Below are 13,164 nucleotides of genomic sequence, written 5' to 3'. Positions count from 1 at the left end.
CCCTGCTCAGTCTTGCTTTCTCAAGACGAAACATGCCCAGTTTTTTAACCTGTCTTTATAGGTCGGTTTATAGGTTTTCTAAGCCTTTTGTTGTTTTTCTTGTTTTCCTCTGAACTCTTTCCAATTTATCCACATCATTCCCAAAGATAGAATCCAAAAATCCAGAATAGTCTGGGAATTCACAACCTGAATTCACAAGCTTCAGTGAAATAACTTTTTACTTAGATAATATAGTAACTTGAAATTAAGAGCTAATGTCAACGAAACAGTGTACTGTGACAAGATGATAGTCTAATAATAAATGTTGTGGCAAAGATAAGACTTCTTTTCAAATAAGGCATCAATCAGGAGTGAACACTATAGTTAAGATTTCACAGGGAATTCCAATATAACTCCCATGTTTTCTCCTGTGAACCTGAATTTTTTCAAACTTGGTCTCTCAAGAGGTAAAATTTGGAGAAAAGTCTAAGTAAAAGCCTTCAAACACTTTTCAATTATGAAAGACTGGCAGAAATATACTTTTGTAGCTTAAAAAAAGTTGATTACTTCTGCTCACTGATTTCCTTTGCTTGCTGATATCTTAAAAACAATGGAACAAGAGTTTCAAATTTGGCATATAGTTAGTCCTTCATGAAGAACAGTCACCTAGCTAAGTTTGAAAACAAATATATTAAAATATTTATGTGGTTGAGAAATTGCTTCTGAATATGTCCATGGGCATCTGCTAAGATGTGTAGCAATTTCCAGAAAAACCTCAGTTTTGTTACAAACAGCCTAGTGGCCCAGCCAAGGAATGGAGCTGTTCTCAGGCTGTTGCGATAATTTGGATGTAGGGGAACTACAGTTGTGTCAGTGAAATATGCATAGCAATTCCTCTCAGTAAAGAGCCTTAACATCAGGAAGTGGAGAAAATCATGGTTTCACAAAATATCAGAGTTCCTATGATTTTAGAGTCCTGTCAGTGGCGGGTAAATGAAAGGACAGAAGGGAGAGTGAGGGGAGATACTGAGACTTAGTGCGAGAGCAGCCAGCTGCAAGGTGGGAGGGAGGGTCCTGAGGGTTTTTTCCAGGGCCTGTTCCAGTCCCTCTGTGTCCTGCTCTTTGTTCCCCAGCCCAATCCTGGGCCCACGCAGTCAGAGGCGTAGCCAGAACTGATTTTTTGGCATGGCCTATGGCTGACAGGGGTGGGCACAAGCCTGGTGTCACAAGCGAAACAGAGGTTGATAAAAATCCAGGATAAATTGCTTAAAATCTGATTGGGTGGGTCTGCTTTCAAAGTGGATTGGTCATGGCCCACCCAGGTGCACCCATAGCTACACCACAGCACATAGTCCTGCTCTTATTTCCACTCCCCATCCCCAGGCATGCATGAGTTTACACAGGGGCACGGCCCCCATAATATTTCCACTGGAGAGGAACTAATCCCCTTCTTCCCCCCAGTTCCACCACCTGCCCAACTCTACAAATTTTGTTCAGTTCTACAATATTATACAGGAGCCCCCTTTCTGCACACACCCCTTCACCAAACTATTCTGCCCCTCTAAACACTGTTAGTTGTAAATAGTGTTGCAGTAGTTAAGTGTGCTGGCAGATGGTAGTTTGGGAAAGTGGTTGCTGGAAGGCTGGTATCCTTAGCTGAGACAGACCTATGGCTGTGGTGTGTAATTTGTGGTGTATAGTTGTTGTGTTAGTAGTAAGGTGTGTACCTGTGGGTGCAGGAGCAGTGAGTATGTACTGTTAGGTGGCTTAACTTTTCATTTCCTCACTCTTGTAGTTTTATGTAAGATATGTGTGCAGCAACCTTAATTGCTTAATTAATTAAGTTAGTTTATATTCATTTTCTCTATATTTTTTTCAAATTGAAAGTAGAGGTAGGTACTTTGCTTGGAGGGTATGGGACTTTGGGTGTTGGTAGAAGCATAGCTGATGCTGGAGAATGGAAGGCAGTGTTGCCCAGTGGACACAACACTAGACTGAGACTTAGGAGATCTAGGTTTTATTCCTGGTGCTACCACTGGCCTGCTACCACACCTTGGCAGGTCACTTTGCTGCTCTGTGCCTCAGTTTCCCCAATTGTGAAATAGGAATAATGACCCTTATCTCCTTTGTAAAGCAAAGTGACATAAAGTGAAATATGAATGAATTATTATCCTTTTTAGATTTTCTGTATATAAAATCTTCAAGTCCTCAGCTGCAAGTGAAATATTATGTCAGCAGCTGCATATAAAACCTTCTCTATCGTAGAATAAAATCTGCCAGAAAAGTGTTGCCAGAGAAGATTTGTATCCTATGCGGAAGATATTATGTTAAAAATAGAGAAGATTTTTGCTAATGCATAAATTTTTAAGTGTCAGCTGCCTATTGCACAGAAGTTTTTATTTATGACAAATAATGACAAAAATTGTTAATCCTCAACAATTATTTTAACTACCGTTGTATAAGATTTACTGAAAATTCAACTTTCTCCTATTTTTGTGTGTTATATAATACTATTTTGGAGATATGCATCACATCAAAAAAGTGAGATTTCATAAATTACAGCCAGACCCAGTTTCATACAGATTCTATTCAAAGTGTCTGAAAAGAAACAAAATAAAAATTACATAGAAAATTCAAAGATCATAAAACTAACACGAAAACATCACACAGAAAGATCACCTACATGTAGAGAAAAACAGAAATGTATGATCTGTTTTAATCCCATTTCAGAATGCAATGTCTTATCCTTAGAATTGCAATCAGCAATAAAACCTATATGCCACACCACACCATTCTGTACAGAGTGCATTGTAGGAAGGCTAGTCTGTCGTGTTGTCCTAACGTATTTTCACAATATATTTAATTAGTTTATTACTATTCTATATATACTCATGCACATATCTATGACCTTGGAAGGCTAATATGTATCACACACACACACAAACTATGCATGCAAATTATGCATATGTGAATTTGTATTCTTTCAGAGCACTGACCTTGTCATAATGCCTGAACGCTTCTAGTAATGTGCCAAAATTGTGGTAGTTAGCTTTCTTCAAATTCTGTCGAATGGCAGTGAAGACAGCTCTCTCTCTGTCTTTACCACGAAGGAACTCACTCGGAACCCTATTGTGAAGAAGATCACCAACTCCTATAAAACAAATAAAATCCTGTTTAGTTACACACTTACAGTAAGTTAAAATTTTCAAAAATAGATTCTAATTTTGAGGGCTTCTGCTGAAATACACTCAACTTGAGGCACCCAGGGCTGGATTTGCAGAGTTGTTGAGCACCCAACTCTGTTTTACTCCTAACTCTGTTTTACTCATCTAATTGCAAATGGGAAGACAGCTGGCCCTCAAGATGCTCTCCTTATGTACATGTGATCCATACCATGAAAAGGTTTGAATATTTCTGATCTAGACTCTCACAACTCTATCCAGAACCTCCAAAACACCTGAAAGACATGAGCATTACATGATGTGCTGAAAGTTACTAGACTCAGAATAAGCTGCACAGATGGGGAACATGGACAGTCAATGTCAAAGGACATCTACTATGGATGCCCTATCTCTAGCCCATCCTGTTCCAAAAAGGCAAAAATATTTTAAGAACTATGGAAAATTGAACACAGTATTCCAGGTGAGGACATACCATTAATTTCTATAATGGCATTATAATATTTTCTGAATTATTCTCCATCCCATTTTTTATGTATCCTAACATTTGTTTGCTTCCTTGACCACTGCTGAACATGGAGCAGAGGACTTCAAATGAGCAGTCCAATGATACTGAAGTCATTTTTTTGAGTTGATAAAGAAATTAGAATCCATTAAAATGCATGAGTTGTTCAAATTATTCCTTCAAATATGCATTACTTTCCATTTGACAAGACTGAATTTCATCTGCCATTGTGTTGCCCTGTAACTTAGCTAATTTAAGTCTCTCTGAAGTTCCTCACAATACAAACACACTACAAATACTCATACAATTTACTTCAATGGACTACTCAAGGTAGTAAAGGTAAGCTTGTGATTAAGTGTTTGCAGAATTGGGGCCAATATTCTCTGGCTTTGACTATTCTAAATAATTGCATCATTTGAAAATTTTGCCAACTCATCACTCACCCCCTTGTCCAGATCATTAATAAATATATTAAAACAACACCAGTCCTAGTGTGGAATTTTGAATCATTTTGCTGTTAACCTTTTGCCATGATGAAAATTGTTTTTTCTCTCTTAGCCATTTTCTGATCCATGACAATCCCTCATCCCTCACACCATGACAACTTAGTTTCTTTAACATACTCTTTTAAGGGACTTTGCCAAAGGCCTTTTGAATATCCAAATAAATTATGTTAACCAGTTCTTTTTTTCACTACTTTATTAACATGTTCAAAGAATTTTAATACATTAGTGATGCACAATTTTCCTTTCCAGAAGCTACACTTTCCTTTGCTCTCCACTTCTTTTCCTTCCTTCCTGCCTATCATATTATGATCTTCTTCACATGTAATGTAAAGCTGTACCGGGCGAACCCGGTCAAAGCCATGCGCGAGATTCTCGACAGGCCCTCGGCGTCCTGCCAGATCCCCTCCGAGAGGCTGCTCACCTTCTACAAGGGGGTTTTCGACCGCGTGGACCCGCCCTCCAACGAGCGCCCAGCGTGCGTCGCCCCGCTACCCCAGGTAGTCAGCGCAGACGACCTGCAGGCCGCCTTCGCTCCCGAGGAAGTGGCATCCAGGCTCTCCAGGACGAAGAACATGGCTCCGGGGAAAGACGGCATCCGCTACGGCGTCCTGAAAAAGAGGGATCCCGGCTGCCTGGTGCTCTCCACCCTCTTCGACAGGTGCAGGTGGTTCCGCCGGACCCCCACCTCCTGGAAGAAAGCCAAGACGGTCCTGATATATATGAAGGGAGAGAGGGATGACCCCAGCAACTGGAAACCCATCTCCCTCTGCTCCACCATGTATAAACTCTACGCCAGCTGCCTGGCTGCCAGGATCACGGACTGGGCTGTGGGAGGAGGTGCCGTCAGCTCCGTCCAGAAGGGCTTCATGTCCTGTGAGGGGTGCTACGAGCACAACTTCATCCTCCAGTCCGTCCTCCAAACGGCCAGGCAGGACCACCGGAGGTGCGCTGTGGCGTGGCAGGACCTGGCCAATGCCTTCGGGTCCATGCCCCACCAGCACATCTTCGCCACCTTGGAGGAGTTCGGGATGCCCGGAGACTTCCTCCAGCTGCTCTGGGAGCTGTACGACGGGTGCACCACCATCATCCGCTCGACCAAGGGGAGATGGCGGAGATCCCGATCCGGAGTGGGTTAAAGCAGGGCTGCCCCCTCAGCTCCATCATATTCAACCTGGCCATGGAGCCGCTCATCCGAGCCATCTCCAACAACCCCCAAGGGTTCGAGCTCCATGGTAAGAAGATCAACATCCTGGCCTACGCAGACGACCTGGTCCTCGTAGCCGATGACCCCGAGAGCCTTCAAGGCATGCTGGACGCCACCAGCCAGGCCGCCAACTGGATGGGTCTGTGCTTCAACGCCAAGAAATGCGTGTCCCTCGACGTCGACGGCGCCAAGAAGGCCTCGGTGCAGGTGACCTCATTCGGGATCCAGGGCGACCCCATGATCCCCCTTGAGGAGGGCCAGGCGTACCAGCACCTGGGCACGCCCACGGGCTTCCGCGTGCAGCAGACCCCCGAGGACACCATCCAGGAGATCCTGCGGGACGCCTCCAGGATCGACGCCTCCCTGCTGGCACCGTGGCAGAAAATCAACGCCCTCAACACCTTCCTGATCCCCCGCATCTCCTTCATCCTGCGAGGCTCGGCTGTGGCGAAGGTGTCCCTCAACAAAGCCGACGGCATCATCAGGCAGCTCGTGAAGGGGTGGCTGTTCCTCCCCCAGAGGGCCAGCAACGAGCTGACCTACATCGGCCACAAGCAGGGGGGCGCCAACGTCCCACGCATGGGCGACCTCTGCGACATCACGGTCGTCACCCAGGCCTTCCGCCTGCTGACCTGCCCCGACGCCACCGTGAGCACCATCGCGTCGAAGGCCCTGGAAAAGGCGGTCACGAAATGGATCCGCCGAGCGCCCACCAGCGACGACATCGCCACCTACCTCAGCGGCTCCCTGGAAGGTGAGTTCGCGCGGGACGGAGGCGACATCTCATCCCTCTGGACCCGCGCCCGCAACGCCACGCGGCGCCTGGGTAAGTGCATCGGCTGCTGCTGGACGTGGTGTGAGGAGCGCCGGGAGCTGTCGGTCCTGGTGCCAAGGATCAGAGCCGACGGCCACACCATCATCACCCCCCGCGCCCAGGGCATGCTGGAGAGGTGCCTGAAGGCGTCCGTCCACGCGCTGTACCTTGACAGCCTGAAGAAGAAGCCCGACCAGGGAAAGGCGTTCGAGGTGACCAGCAAGTGGGACGCCAGCAACCACTTCCTGGCGGGCGGTGGCTACACCCGGTTCGCGGACTGGCGGTTCATCCACCGGGCCCGTCTCAACTGCATCCCGCTGAACGGGGCCGTCCGCCATGGGAACCGGGACAAGCGCTGCAGGAGGTGCGGGTACGTCAACGAGACCCTGCCCCACATCCTCTGCGGCTGCAAGCCCCACTCCCGAGCCTGGCAGCTGAGGCACAACGCCATCCAGGACCGTCTGGAAAAGGCCATCCTGGCCCACCGAGGCACGGTGACCATCAACTCCGCCATCCCCAGGACCGACAGCCAGCTGAGACCCGATGTCGTCATCACCAACGAGGACCACAAGAAGATCGTCATGGTGGACGTCACGGTCCCCTTCGAGAACCACAGCCCGGCCTTCCACGCCGCCCGAGCCCGCAAGGAGGAGAAATACTCCCCCTTGGCCGACACTCTGAGGGATCAGGGCTATGAGGTCCAGATCCACGCCTTGATCGTCGGGGCCCTGGGCGCCTGGGACCCCCGCAACGAGCCCGTGCTCTGGGCCTGCGGTGTGGGTCGGTGCTACGCCAAGCTCATGCGTCGCCTCATGGTCTCAGACTCCATCCCGTGGTCTCGGGACATCTACATCGAGCACATCACCGGCCACCGGCAGTACCACGAGGAGAGGGACGGAGCGCCACCACAGGACCCTTCTTCCAGACCGACGGACCCAACCCACCACCACCACGACAGACGCGGCGGGGGACACACCGGCGGACGCGGCGGGGGACATACCAACGGACACGGCGGGGGACATACCAACGGACGTGGCGAGTGCTAAAGCATCGGACCTAATGAGGGACGCACCACTTTGTATGGACTTATTTGCTCTCTTTGTTAAACACCCCTAAAAGTGTAGTAACGTTCCCCCATTCCCATATATTCCCTTGTATCTCTTAGCGCCCACACCATCACCCCCCATCCAGGACCCCGCAGCTTATCCCTTGTTATTCTCCCCAGACTCCCAATCACTCCCTGTGACCCCCGATAACCTGCATATTGTCCCTGGATGTTTTATAACTTTGCCCCTTTAACTCTATGGATTACCTGTTTGTTATTTTTTGAAATATTTACTCAATAAAAAACTTTAATTCTATTTTAAATTATTATTTCAACCAATTTACCAGGTACAGAAGTAAAGTTTACAAGTCTGTAAAGTGTTGAATAATATCTAGCACCCCTTTAAATCTTAGCTACAACATTTGTTACTCCAGTTCTCCAGTGGAGTAGCTGCTTTTAATGAAAGCGCATATTTTTGCTAGGAGCTCAGACACTCATTCTTTATTACTTTCAGAACTCTTAGATGTATACCATCTGGGCCTTATTGCTTCTCAATTGATCAGCCTCATCCAGCACCACTTCTTTTGATGCCTCAATTACTAATAATACCTCATTTTTATTACCAGGAAAAAAGGACGCAGGTCCAAGGTAGGAATCACCCCTACATCTTCTGTGGTGGAGAGTGAAGAACAAAAATCCATGACTTTTTAGCAATGCTCTTATTTTTCTTAACTGCTTCCTTAATTGCTCCATGGGTGATCCAAAAAAACCAACAATTCTTTTGCTAATTGCCTACTTCTAATACATTTAAAGAATGTTTGATGTTTGTTTTCACACATTCAGCTATTTCCTTGTCAAATTCCTCTTAATTTCCTTCGTACATATGGCTTGCTGTAGCTCATGCTCCTTTTTATTGGCTTCACTTGGGCTGGATTTCCATTTTCTGAAGGATATCTATTTGAGTTGAACAACCTCTTGAACCTTGTCAATTAGCCATATCCTCTGGTTTACTGGTTTCCTTCCTGCTTCGTTTTTGTTTAGACTAAGGTATGCATGCTTTCTGAGGCTATTATTGTTTCTTTAGGTAGCATCCACCTCAAATCTAAGGATTCACTTCTGATTCAATTTCATTAATGCCTGAAATCTCTTTCTAAAACGTAGTGTCACTATGCTAGATTTTTAAACCTTCCTTTCTCAAGGTAGTTTTTTAACTGTGTAAAAGCACTTAGAAAATCACTGCATTACAGAGCTTGTAGTTATCACTTCAGAATAATCCTTCTAACTAAATAACATTTTAAACAAGCCATTAATATATTTACCAAACTCATCAGGACGGAGAAACATTCCAAATGTATGGTCTGGTGGTACGTTCATAGTTTCTGCTATGCTGTCAATGAGAAGAAATGTGCTAGTTAAGTGTTTTACTACTGACCAAAAAGCATGCTACATTCTAATTGTGAAAAATTAATCTATTATCTCTCTACCCATAACCAAAGAATAAAGAAAGCTGAAAAAGCCATTCAGCAGAGTTCACCTGAAACTTGTTCACTGGTACTTTTTTACATGAATCAAAAGTGCCACAACTATTAACTCCCTTCTTTTACAAACCCTGTTTTTGAGTAAAATACCAACTGTCAAAAATACCGCATAGCAGACTTTTAGTGTTTTTTAATTTGATGTTTATATTTTCTGAGGGAAAAAATCTTATGACCCAAACAAGTTATTTTTCTATTTATCAGACAGAAATGCAAGTGAAAAGTCTTTTTAGTATATCTGTCAAATAACACATTATATCTAGGCTGAATCTGATCACTAGTCAAAATAACATCTACAAATAAACTATTATTAACTGGAGAAAGGACATTCCTCACATGACACATAAGATTTTCAAAAGAGTCTGATTTTTTGCAATTCTGTGCACAGAATAACAGATGCAACATCCATTTCGAAAATGTGGCCCTATTTTATTAACTAAAACCAAAATTAATCGATGATACTAAATACTTGTTTGTTTAGGATTTTTTTTAACATAAATAGCTGCTTCAACAGATTCCTTAAAAATATGAAAATAAATCAATATTCTTCTTTAACTCTTAGTTTAAGAGCTAGATAATTACCATATGAACCACAAATCTCCATCATAAACAACAAAGGCATCATGTCACAGATGGGAGCACAATAATCAGCCAGTCCCAAAAGGTTTTTGATGTGCAGCTATTTGGCTGCATTCTCACCCTCTCACCTTTTCCACATTACTGGTGGAATGTGGATAAACTAAAGGGAGGGGCTACAAAAACAAGTGGAGACTGAGAATTCCTGGTGCCAACCCTGCAAAACCCCAGGCAGCAGCATGGAGAATCTTTACACTCCTTCAGGGTCCTCCAGAAATAACAACACAGCTGGCTCCCGACCATGCTGCCCTTGGCTGTAGGTTCAAGTGGTCCATTCTGTAACCCTTACAATGGGGCTTGGAGAGCTTAAGGATGGTTAAAGGTGCTTCAAGCAGCATCAACTCCCTAGATTTTAATCCTTGGTAGATGAGAACATGTTGCTAAACCATTTGCCCCTCAACTCCTCCAATGCCTGGCCACACACCTTTTTCCCATGCAGACAGTCAGATGGTTTTTTTATGGAGGGAAAATGGGAATATTAGTGATACAAACAGATCACCAAAATTAATGTCAGTGGTGGTGCTAACAAACAGTTAACTTACCTCCCCATCTCTACAGAGTAGGAATGTCAGTTCCCTCATACTTTGGCAGCTCAGGCAAGGCTGCAGAAGCCAGACATGTCAGACACCACCACACATAGGAAGTGTCACACAATAATCTGCAATACACTTACTTTTAAGATACACCCACATTTAGACCCCAATTCAGCAAAACACTTAAGCCTATGTTTAAAGTTAAATGCATATTTTGGGGCCTTAAATTTTCAAATTTGGGCCCAAATCAGGGCCTTACTTTCTTAAAAATTCTTTAAAGAGAGGGACAGTAAATTTCTGTGGATCATTGTTCAAATGTGCTCTACATGGGCTGGATTTAGGCCTTTTTAGATTCATATTGTGTATTTTCTATACAGAAAAAAGAGGAAACATTGTTTGCTGACACCAATTTACTTTTTCAACTCATTGACAAAACATTTACCATTAAAAGTGAAATTTACCCTTCACTCTTCTTCCAACCTTGTTCAAATCCCAATTAATCTGGCATTTTGTGAAGAATTGTGCAGTTTGGGGAGGGATGGAATCCAGCTCCCAATTTACCGACAGGATGCAAAGCTGCAATGCAGCCCCCCACTGACCATTATTCAAGCCTAACAAATGAAATAAGAGCTGTGTTCCCATAAATCCAGTAGCCTCATCAGACCCTCCATCAATAACTCCTCTCCATACTGATTTCTTTAAGGCTGACGAAAAGCCCCCCTCTGCAGCATATGGGCTGCAGTGGTACTCATGCCCAGTCACACCACCAGTTTTCCCCAGCCCTACAATGGGGCTTGAGAATGCTGAGGTTTGCACAGGGCCTGTGTAATTCCATCTTTCAAAAATATCTCTTTGTTCACTTACGGATCAAGGACTTTTCCAAGCTGAGGCTGAAATTTTTCCTTGAAATCATCACTTCTTTTGGACACTATTTTTGCTGCTTTCTTTCTACAAAATTGAAAAATAACAGTCAGACATGCTTGCTAAATGATGTCATTATAATTTGAAGGAAATAGAAATAAGAAAACACTCCCCAATCTAAAAACTTCCTATTTTGAAAACAAAGATTTATTTGGTTTGTGTTTAGAAACCTAATTTTAATGTATATTTTCATTGTGCTTTTTTCCAACTTTTAAAACGTAATAACATTTAGAAATAATATACAAATGGGAGCGCAGCAGGTGCATCCATAAAATGTCTCATTTGCCCTTCCAAAATCCCACACTTGCATGACTAAATCAGTTATTTGTGCACCTACGTGAAAATCTTTCTCCGCAGGCCATAATGCAAGAGCGTAGCTGCTCAGCATCTTCTATTCCATCATACTAGTTGGAGTAGACACCAGGGTCCCCTCCAGAAATGGGTGGAGCTGATTTCTCAATTTGGCTTGCGTACATGTGGGCACAATTTCTTAGATATAATGAATTGCCAGGAAAAACATAAAGGAATTTTGGATGTGATTCACTGCAGATGTAAAACTATATTCAATCATAAAGGCCTGGCTTGGAAATTCAGGCCCCCAATCTATTATTATCCATTGTAACTTACAATTGTAGATTGTAGAGCCAGCGTAAAGATTTGGATACATTTCGTCCATCATTAAAGTGAGGTGTTTCTTTTCCATAAACATTATATTTCTGGAATTTTGATGGCTCATATTTCCTGTTTATTGCTTCCCCTGTGGAAATAAATGTTTTTCCTTTATTCTATGTGAAATACCTTGACTGGGAAAATATACTGGAATAAATACCTTAACTTCTGCAATGCTGTGAAGAAACAACAACCAAATCTTTACAACAATTTTTCAATTTAATTAGATAAATCATTTGTACATTCTCAGCTATTTAACTAGTTACAAATCCATCCCATTGGCAAAGTGCAGGACAAAATGCAAAAATGCCATATTTTGGGGGATCCAGGAAGTATGCAAGGGGTGACTCTCCTTTACTCCCCTTTATGACTGAGTAAGGGCTAGGAACAATCTACTCCTGTATCATTAATGCAAAATGAATTCTATGCATATGACTCACTTCGTTATCTGAGTGCTATAGCAGACACTTAAAAGAGATGGATAATTTAACAAAATGTCAATATAAATCTAACTAAAAAAGAAAATGTTGATCCTGACTTCATTACACAATACAGATGAAATCCTGTCTCATGAAAGTCAATAGGAGTTTTGCTATTTGACCTCAGTAGGCTTAGGAATTCACCCTTGTTATTTTTGAAGCTATAATTCCTCTTGTCATAATTCTTTCCTATAAAATAAAGCTCAGTATCCAAAAACATCATATCAGCACTGAAAGTAATATTCATGAATTTTAAACATATATTTTCAACCAAAGAAATATTCTTATTTCATCAGGTTTATTGTGCCTCTCTTAAATCTGCTCTTGAAAGAACCTCATTTGACACTTTCAGGAAAACATTTTCCACTGCTTGTTTTACGTTAAAAGTTTCACCTGGCTGCATTATAGCATACACGTTCTATGTTATTAATCAATATTGATGAGGATAGTTGACATTTATTGTTGTTTTGAAAAGTGTATACATTCTTGCTGAATGGGACAGATTCTCTCTTGTGCTGCGGACTCTTTATGCTGCTCTGATGGTGTAGAGAGGTTGTAAAGGGCATGGAAACAGATCCCAGTGAATACCTTCATCAGCAAAGAGGTATCAGAATGGCTCTCTGCTATATATCCCATCACAACCTCCAACACAGGTATAAATAGAGTGCCATTACAAACTAGCACAATTTAAAGTAGGACGCTGACTTGGGCCAGAATATGAGAGATGTAAATGTGTCTTAAAGGGAACAGAGAATCTGGCCTTGCACTTTTATCCCTCTCCACCTTCCTCAATGTGTTATTTATCTTCTTAGACAGCAAGCTTTTTATGGCAGTGCTTGTGCCTTCTTATATGTTTGGCAAGCATCTAGGAAAATGTGGATGCCAGTGGAAACAAAACATTATCTATTCTACCTACTTTATATACAAGTAAATTGAAGCTCAAGTGTAAGTCAAAATCACAGAACTGGGAACAGAATCCAGATGTCCTGATTCCTAATCTCTTTTTCTAAGTTCTAATGCTGCTCAGTATGACCCAATATTAAATGAGCTACAGTTTTACAAATCTGTTTTGTTCTCTTATTGTACATATATATTAGTATCTGCATGATAGATACTATCATATCTCTTCCCAAATAATGATTTTTAACTTCATATTAAT

At 42.9% G+C, this 13,164-nt stretch overlaps 1 protein-coding gene across 1 annotated transcript in view; it reads right to left on the bottom strand.

The window, feature by feature from the left end:
- EFHB (EF-hand domain family member B) overlaps nt 1–13,164 on the bottom strand; it is a 40,534-nt gene that overhangs the window by 26,483 nt on the left and 887 nt on the right. The window contains exons 3-6 of the mRNA XM_067561635.1: nt 11,485–11,614; nt 10,801–10,884; nt 8,552–8,619; nt 2,976–3,130 (exon numbers count right to left, since the gene is read on the bottom strand). Of these exons, the coding sequence (XP_067417736.1) occupies nt 2,976–3,130; nt 8,552–8,619; nt 10,801–10,884; nt 11,485–11,614 (437 nt within the window). The remainder of the gene's footprint in view (nt 1–2,975; nt 3,131–8,551; nt 8,620–10,800; nt 10,885–11,484; nt 11,615–13,164) is intronic.

This window comes from Emydura macquarii, unplaced genomic scaffold (genome assembly GCF_026122565.2).
Source record: "Emydura macquarii macquarii isolate MOO-44397 ecotype Brisbane River unplaced genomic scaffold, CSIRO-AGI_Emac_v2 contig_2422, whole genome shotgun sequence".
In the NCBI taxonomy this organism is placed as follows: domain Eukaryota; kingdom Metazoa; phylum Chordata; order Testudines; family Chelidae; genus Emydura; species Emydura macquarii.
This window is presented reverse-complemented; position numbering and strand designations above follow the sequence as displayed.